At 44.7% G+C, this 8,766-nt stretch overlaps 2 protein-coding genes across 2 annotated transcripts in view; one reads left to right on the top strand and one right to left on the bottom strand.

The window, feature by feature from the left end:
- ANKFY1 (ankyrin repeat and FYVE domain containing 1) overlaps positions 1 to 3,136 on the top strand; it is a gene marked incomplete at its 5' end in the record, with an annotated part of 23,185 nt that extends 20,049 nt beyond the window's left edge. Inside the window, 6 exons of the mRNA XM_010143361.1 lie at positions 368 to 515; positions 768 to 858; positions 1,221 to 1,345; positions 1,546 to 1,692; positions 2,169 to 2,259; positions 2,966 to 3,136. Of these exons, the coding sequence (XP_010141663.1) occupies positions 368 to 515; positions 768 to 858; positions 1,221 to 1,345; positions 1,546 to 1,692; positions 2,169 to 2,259; positions 2,966 to 3,098 (735 nt within the window). The remainder of the gene's footprint in view (positions 1 to 367; positions 516 to 767; positions 859 to 1,220; positions 1,346 to 1,545; positions 1,693 to 2,168; positions 2,260 to 2,965) is intronic.
- Positions 3,137 to 6,366: 3,230 nt separating this feature from the next.
- LOC104499805 (neuferricin) overlaps positions 6,367 to 8,766 on the bottom strand; it is a 4,037-nt gene continuing 1,637 nt past the window's right edge. The window contains exon 5 of the mRNA XM_010143360.1: positions 6,367 to 6,490. Within this exon, the coding sequence (XP_010141662.1) occupies positions 6,367 to 6,490 (124 nt within the window). The remainder of the gene's footprint in view (positions 6,491 to 8,766) is intronic.

Here is an 8,766-nt window from a genome sequence, read left to right as displayed (position 1 = left end):
CTACACTTAAAAAGGCACGTTCTGCCTTCATGCATGTTGTGTGTAGGCTGGAGAGGTCAGCGGAAGGTGACACCACTCTTTCTGAAACAGAACTCACTTGCACAAAGTTCCTTAGCTTGTGCTCTTAGCTGAGCTGTGTCAGTGGCTTAGTATGAGCATGTTTGATTTGCAGCAATCAGTAGGTAGTGTGGCTCACTCTAAAGGAAGAACCTTACCTCACACTTGCTGCTGGTTCAAGCAACTCAGTAACGATAGCATTTTATATCTGGTGTGCAGTGGAGTCCTGTGTGCTTCATTCACAGAAATAAGCTGTTGGCTGATAGCCCTGAAAACATCTCTGACCATACTTCTCCTTGCATCTTGACAGCTGCTTGCAGGAGCCCAGGTGAATGAACTGACAAAGCATCGTCAGACTGCTCTTCACTTAGCAGCCCAGCAAGACTTGCCCACAATTTGTTCAGTCCTTCTGGAGAATGAAGTAGACTTTGCAGCTGTAGATGAAAATGGAAATAACGGTAAACCTCTAAAGTTATACAAGTAGTTGTAAGTGCTTTCGTAGGTCTGTTAATGATCTCCTAGTGATAGGGATACGCACTGAATGGGCTCACTCTTCAAAGATGAAAGAATGGAAGTCCAAGAAACCAAAGCTTGTGGAGGGACTTTGAGAGGGAAGGGGGTGGCAGTGGGAGTGCTTTATTTAATCAGGCTGTAATTATTGCTGACACCTAACTACTTCAGATTCTTGAAGCTTCTCTTCTACTTTTCAGCTCTTCACCTGGCAGTGATGCATGGCCGTCTAAACAATATCCGTGTCCTCCTCACAGAGTGCAATGTAGATGCAGAAGCTTTTAATATTAGGTAATTAGTGCAGTCTGTGTCTAAACTGTGGAAATGATGTATACCAAGAAAAGGCGGTTAAAGTAGGCAGTTCACAGAATCATCTGGTTGGAAGAGACCTTTAAGATCATTGAGTCCAACCATTCACCCTGCACTGCCAGGGTCCCTCAACCATGTCCCTCAGCACCACCTCCACACATCTGTGAAACCTTTCTGGGGATGGGGACTCCACCACTGCCCTGGGCAGCCTATAAGTTGTGTGTGATGTACTGAGTTACTTAGGTGTAGCATTACGTCTGACCAAACTTGCAAACTAGGAGAGCTGGATTAGTAACTGTAGTAGCAAGCAGACTTTGATCAGGATGACAAACTCTTTTCCTCAGAGGCCAGTCACCAATGCATATTTTGGGGCAGTATGGGAAAGACAATGCAGCAGCCATCTGTGACCTCTTCTTGGAGTGTATGCCAGGATACCCTCTAGACAAACCTGATGCTGAAGGAAACACAGGTAGGTGTAATTCAACAGCTATTAAACTTCAAAGTCCCTCAAGGGATACTAATGGTATGTCGCTCCTAAAGCTGGAATAATTGGCTGTAGTATGTTAAATACAGTAAGATGCAAACATTACACAAAGATCTTGCTCTAGACTGAGTGTAACACAAGACATACCACTCTTAGCAGGGAGGTGTCTGGCTTTTCTCTTTCAGTGCTCCTGTTGGCTTACATGAAGGGAAATGCTAACTTGTGTCGTGCAATAGTGAGAGCTGGGGCTCGTCTTGGAGTTAACAATAACCAAGGTGTCAATATCTTCAACTACCAAGTTGCTACAAAACAGCTTCTCTTTAGACTGCTGGGTAAGTACTACCTGCTATGGTGGGAAGGTGTTTTCAGCTTCTGCTTCTGAGATCCTCTGGGGAGGGGAAGGAACTCTGGGTGTCTGCCTGAGATGAGAGTAATTCCAGAGGGGCTGAACTTCTGAATATTCTACGTTAAACATGGGGTAGAAATACCAATTTTTTTCATGATCAACAGAAAAATTGCATAAATTGTAGTCCTGTGCAATGTTACTTTTTCTGGAAGAATAGACATGGAGGTTCCTGGCTGGCATTGTAGTCTAACGTAGCTTAAAACATAGATAGTGCTTTTAAACTTGAGCTATGTAGTTGATGAAAGCAACTGTACATTGTATACAAACGAGATTGCAGCTACTGCAAGAGTAGTTCAGTCAGTTATACTGGATGCAATCTAAAGCTGGAAAAAGCTTTTTTTGATGTTCTGGTGTATTCAAGGTGTCTGAGCCCCTTTACCTTTACATTTTTGCCTCTAACAGATATGCTGACAAAAGAACCTCCCTGGTGTGATGGCTCCAACTGCTATGAATGCACTGCCAAATTTGGAGTCACGACAAGAAAGCATCACTGGTAATGTGACACATCTTGCTATGCTTTCAAGGGAACGGGTTCCTCTTCCAAACGTAGCTAGGCTTGTTCCTTCTGGTGGTTTAAGAAGCCTCTGTGTTAATGTAGGTGTGAACTAGTAATCCAGCTGAAACATCCCACCTTGTCCTACATCAGTGATGTGTGATTGGACTAAAATACTTTCTTAAGCAGTTTGTGCACTTGATTTCTCATTCCAACAAGTCAGAATATTATGTTGAAATTCTAGCAGTGAAACAGGATTTAGACCCTGTGTTTCAGTAGCAGGGCTGGTTTGCTCTGGAACAAGTGACAGGTTTGGGCAGCTGCTGCCAGCTTAGGTCAGGGATGCTGTTGTAATGGGGAAATGACACTAACTTGAGTTGCCTTTTCTTAATTAGTCTGAACTGCTACAAAATGTGTTGGTAGGTGGACATTAAGTGAAGACTTTTCTCCTAGCTCAGTGTTCCAGAGAAACTGCACGTGCACCAGTTAAGTAGTAGTACCAGGTGACTGCTAGTAACAAAGCACCATGTGGTTTTGGTGTTAGTATTCAATTATTACATGAAAGATATCAGAAGATAGAAATGTCATTTTTCAGTTGCTACTGTACCTCATTAGTGATAGTGGCATTGATAAGATATCAAACAGTGAAACCCTGGTGTTTGCTATGGGTGAATTCACTTTTCTCCCACCTCTCTTCTCTCAACAGCCGACACTGTGGACGCCTGCTCTGCCATAAGTGCTCAACAAAGGAGATTCCTATCATAAAATTTGATCTGAACAAGCCAGTTCGAGTTTGCAACATCTGCTTTGATGTCCTGACTCTGGGAGGAGTCTCCTAGTATGCTCTGGAAGTAAAGGGATTCCAGTCAGTGCTCCTGACGGCAGCTCTGCTTACAAGCCCTCTGGATCGGGAAGAGGAGGCCTAAACATGTTGTCTGCAATAGACTGAACTTATTAAAGACCATGTTATGATATATTCCCGTATAAATGACTTTGTATGATCGTAAAAGTATCGGGCTACGATAGACTTCACTAGGAATTCAAGTGGATCGTTGAAACCAAGTGACAAAAGAATTTAGACCCTCTTCTAGTTGCAGCAGGGTATGGAAGCTAAAATTGTGAGGCTGATGTTTGAACCGACATAAAACATGTCTGTCCTTGATGTGGTGCTTTGCACCTGGCAACTCTAAGTCCTGCGGTTTTCAGGCTGCTTAGCAGAGATGGCATTAAGTTTCAGGGTAACCAGGTATCTTTCTTTGTTTTGTCTTAAATGTTCCCTTTCTCTAGAGAAGACCTCTCGTGAAGCTAGACTGAGCTGCTGCAACCACTGTCCACTTCTAGAAACTCTTAAACGGGGGTAGTTCTAAGCATAGCTCAAGAATTGTGGCCTTACAACAGAAAGCTTTACAGTGTCTGATGCAAAGCAGTCAGAATTGCAGATCCACATCTCGATACCTCCTCAGTAAACATCTCATTCGCTTTAGCACATTCAAGAGAAGTGCCAGGTTGGTTTAGCCAGTAAATACCTGCTAGAGCTGTCACGGTCTACTTTGCTCTCATTTACGTTGCTAGTCCTTCCAGTTCCTGGAACTTGTACGAATGGAGCTGAGTGTATGCTAAGTGGAGAAACACTAAAACTGGTGAAGTCGTCTAACTCGCAATACAGCAATAAATGCTGAAGTGCATTATGAATCCCATGAGGGAGAGTAGCACCTTCCTTTGGTTTAGAGACCCTGGTTCACTGCTGCAGGAGAGTCTGTGACCCTACCAGTGTAGAATGTGCTGCACCTCTAGACATTAAATTTGGGTCTATTTTCCGCAGAACTGCTGGTGAGTGGGAGTGCATTTGGAAGCTTCCAATTAACATTAAACCTCTGGCCTTGAAGGAAGGATTCTGAACTGGCAGCACAGCGCCAGGCATTTGGATCAAGCTGCAGTATTTTATCTAGGCTGGTTGTGCTCTCTTCCAAATGCTGAATCTGTAAAAATCCAACACCGCATCGTCTAGGTGAACAGAGAGGACTTTGCTGATAGACAAGGTTATGATTTGGTGGGCAAAGACTTCAGTCAAAAAAAATGCGTACTTAAGCAGAACTACATGCCACATTAAGGCTGTCTTCAAGCCAAGAGATGAATCTAGTTTCGGCTCAGCTTGGCGTTCCTCAGCTCTCCACCATGAGGTGGTGTGCGTGCATTCAATGACCGTTATCGCCATGTACAGTATGGCTGAGTTGGTGGCACACGGCCCTGCTTGGAATAGTGACTTGTCATTCTTGAAGAGTAAGATGAGATGATAAACCAGACTGCTGCTTTCATGGGAGACTTGCTGGAGGTTTTTCCTCACACTCGTAGAAGAAAAGGATGGGAGAGGCTGTGATTGCTGACACTTGCACAATTTCACATCAAGTCTCATGTGATCTGCACTTTGATCTTCCAGTATGTGTAAGTTAGAACTGGAATATCACCCAAGTAACACTAGGGAAGAATAATGGATGATAATACAAATTTGCTTCACTGAGTGTCTGTTACTGTCATGCTCCCACAGAATGCCCTGGGTAACACAGCTGGTCTCCAACACAGTTACCAGTACAAATGGTGTGTCTCTGGCTTAATCTGTGTGAATGAGGTGGGAGAATAATGGTGTCTAAAGCACTTGACTGCAAGCTACAGTTTGTTTTGAGTGAAGTAGATGGTGGAAAACACTGTACTTGTAATCTGTTACTTTCTGATGTTTCAGAGTATTGTGGGTTGCAAGTCTCCAGCAGCAACAGATAACGATGGAGAGAAAGTGCATTTGGTGAAAGAAGTCTTGACTAGTGCATGCCATGGTACCGTGTTGGCTTCCTTCTTGGTTTGGAACTGTGGTGCTGTGGAGTGGTGAGTGTGTGCTCAGAGTACTGAAAGACAGTGGATGAGGAGGGCTCTTCCAAGGTCATGGCCTGTGGATTTCAGCTTCATTGAAAACTGCCCAACATGCAATTGCTGAAGCATTTAAACATCCCATTTTCAGTGACTTCTCTGGTGGAAGGGGCAAGGGAACAGGGAGCTCAGTTCTAACAGAATAAGCAACCTTTTGAATGTTGAAAAGTGTAGATCTTGTGAAAATTCAGCTTAACTGAAGGCCAAGTTTAAGGTTGCTTTTTTAAAAGTAGAGTATTAATTTTAATTGCCTGAAACAAGATCTGGGGAGCCATCTGTAATGCTCCTAGTTTGCTGATCACAGCCAGCACTGTACCAACTTTCCTACTGAAGTCTGAAAGGAAAGTTAAGGTTATTGATAAACTACAGCCTGAAGTGTTCATTAATTTAAAGCAACTAAATTCAGCAAGTTTGATCGTTTTAAAGTGCCTTTGAGATAGTTTCCTTCCAGCCAACTCTCAACAGCTTTCTGCCAGAGTTAAAGAAGGGAGAAAAGCTCACAGCTTGAACCAAAACCCAAGTTAGTTCTCCTCTAGTTCAACTGAAGAGGTTGTCCCCGCTGAATTGTGCACTCTGCCTCGCACTGCTCTGACCTCCTGGACTGCTGCGGATTTTGTGGGTTTTTCTGGCAAGGCTCCACCACAGGGCACAAATGCGAGTGGAGACACTTGGTCATGTCGTAGTGGTCAACACATTTCTAACTCCATAAGCAACTGCTCTTCCTTTTTGTAGCATACTACAGTTGTGACCAAACCCCACCCCTTACCCCCGCTGTCTTTAACGGTCTGTTAGCTTGAGGCTCGTCTGCCAAGCGTTGAGCAAAAGGATAAATGGAAACCAAACTGGAGTCCCTGGGAAACGCTGCTGTCAAACCAGGCTCCTGGCGCTTCTGGGGGCTGCATGGACACTCTGTGGTGGTTCGTACTGTCGCTTTTTGTTCTGAGACCAGATTCCTTTTGATCACAGTCACCCAGCGCTCTTACACAAGCACAAAATGGGGTCTGGCTAAGTTTTAATATGTCTTTCTGAGAAGTGTAGTCACCGTATGACACCAAGTGCGGTGAGAATGTTAGTGTGGAGAGGACTAATAGAGCATTGTGCATTGCTGGCTGAAAGCTGACAGATGCCTTAATGAATTCCCATGCTGGAGAGCAATGGTTGTGCACCTTCCCAGGTAGTGCTTGTGCATTAACCTGTAACAATAGTGGAGGCCAAGGCTGTGTTGGGTTTTTTTTTTTTTGTAGATCCAATGTTAATAGGCGAGTCCTCTTTCCTGTAACCAGCAGAGTCAGGTACTGCAGCAAACTCATCTCTAGAAAAATCAAAGTTTGTATGAGGGACGAAAATAACAGTGAACCTTCTCCTACCCTCTGTGAAATAGAAAAGGAAGTCTTAGAACAATGGCATTTTATCTGCAGTGTTTGTCTGGAGTCATGTAAAAATGTATTTTTCCAATATGCATTACTTGTTGTGTAATGATTCTACTTGTAATAAAATGCATAACTAGATCCTGCAGTGTGAGGTGGAAACCTTGTTCCAAGAGTGTCGTCTTCTGTCAACAGAGCTGCCACAAGAAACACAAGAGATGCCACATCTGATTGGGCATGACAACTTTATTCTTAGTTCTGCAATTACTCCAGGTATTTGTTTTAATGTCATGGAACTGCTGCAACTGTTCTTTTGGCTGACAAGGTCTGGTGTTTGAGTTTGTACCATGTAGTCATCTTGAATGCCTTATACAAGACTCGTCAATAATGATTCTTCTGAAACAACCTGAACTGGTTCATGGAGTAGATCAGTGCTCAGCTCTGCTCCCTTTAACTGCACAAGCTGAGCTGACACCCCGTCTGTGGGAACAGCTGACACAGCATATGTGTGTGTCAGGGGTACACGGGTGGGCAGCATCACTGCTGCAGCTTCACTTCTGCTGAAGTAAAGCTGCAGCGCAAGAGCAAAACCAACCCAAGCAGCCTAGGGAGGTTGTGATGCATTATTCTTTTCTTAATAAAACTTACTGAAGTACAGATGAGTGGTGAGCTGGCTGGTGACTTGACCTCTGTGTAACCATCACTGTTGTCTTCCTGCTCTTCTCTACTCTGGGAGAATCTAGCTGAGCTTTTGAATTAGAACAGAAACAAGATCATCTTGGAGCACTTCAGGTTAGGGAGGGACTCTCTTTGTTTGCTTTAATAGATGACTTATTCCTAGTGCAACATGAACTTTTTCCCCTCTACTGTTTCCAGGCACTAAACTGAGGACTAAGCTGTCAGTTTGTTTCCAACCACTTTAACTTGAAGCACCAACCCCTCATCTTGCCTCCCTCCAGCAGCTTATTGGAGGTTTGTGTAGCTCTTAAGATCAAACCCATCCCCTCAGATTTCAGCACTTTCTGCACAGTGCTCAAGTGTTACAGCAAGATGAAACTTGCCTAGAAGTTACACCTTCAGTAGCACTCCTGCTTCTGATGCTGACTGGGTGTCTCTCCGTGAAAAGCAGCACCTGCCTCCCTGCAGCCTGGTGTTCATCATACTGGGCCCTATGCAACTATTCCCTGTCCTTTTCGGCCCTTCCCTGACATGCTAACAACTTGCTCTGCTCTTCTAGGAGTTCACTTGTGTTACTGAGTTCTGCTGCAAGGGAACTGGTCTGTGTGAGGAGATGTCCAGGCTCAGGTTCTAGTCTGATGGGCAGGTACTGGATGGGAGGAGGTGCCACACCGGAATGGGATGAGGAGGCAGATCACAGCAGGATGGTTGCACTGTCACAGAGCTCTTATAATTGCGAATTTAAACCCACTAATTCCTGATTGGACTCATTTGAAAGAGTGACTCAGAGGGCCGGGATGGTGAGGTCAGTGTAAAACAATGATCCTCAGGGGTGGCTTCCGCTATCTTCTTTGCATGATAGCTAATACAAACAGGAGGAGATAGGGGGGTGACCTTTGTCTTCTGTACTCCAAGAACTTGATAAAGCTTGTGTTAGAACTAAGCTCCATGACTTCCTAGATACCATGTACCTTAATTGTAGGAGAAATTCAGGCTTCTCCCTGCCACCTTTACACTTTGGAGTAAATGAGGTGACTGGGAAGAGCATCAGCCCTACAGTGCAGTTGGCAGAGTTCAAGCAACTGGAAGGCTGTGCCTGAAGTGAGGCTGTTGATACCACAGCTTTTCTTGGGCTTGCTACCTCACTGCCTTAAAACACGGCCCACTGCACCCACCACTGTGCCTGTGCCTCTTTCCTGACCACACGACAGACCAGATTTCAAATACAGGTCAGGCTGCACATCTTAGAGCTGGCTGCCAGATGTAAAAATACTATGGGAATCAAGCACTAAAAGTATGCCATTACTCATTTAAATTTTTTTAGCCACTAACTTGACTAAAATGTTTCCTCCTCCTCCTCTCATCTCCATCTCCAGATGTTAAGAAGAGAGTCACAGATAAATCCCCTTTGTGCAGACGGAAGGGGATGGAGCTGGAGCTGCCTGCCGCAAGCGCAAGGTTCCACTGCAGGACTCCAGCCCCCTCGGATCCAGCGCTCGACTCACGTGGCCAGCACACACTGCTGGGCCAGTGGATGGCAGCC

The sequence above is a fragment of the Buceros rhinoceros genome, unplaced genomic scaffold (genome assembly GCF_000710305.1).
Source record: "Buceros rhinoceros silvestris isolate BGI_N320 unplaced genomic scaffold, ASM71030v1 scaffold21529, whole genome shotgun sequence".
Classification (NCBI taxonomy): Eukaryota; Metazoa; Chordata; class Aves; order Bucerotiformes; family Bucerotidae; genus Buceros; species Buceros rhinoceros.
Note: the sequence above shows the minus strand (reverse complement) of the source record. Positions and strands in the feature narration are given on the sequence as shown.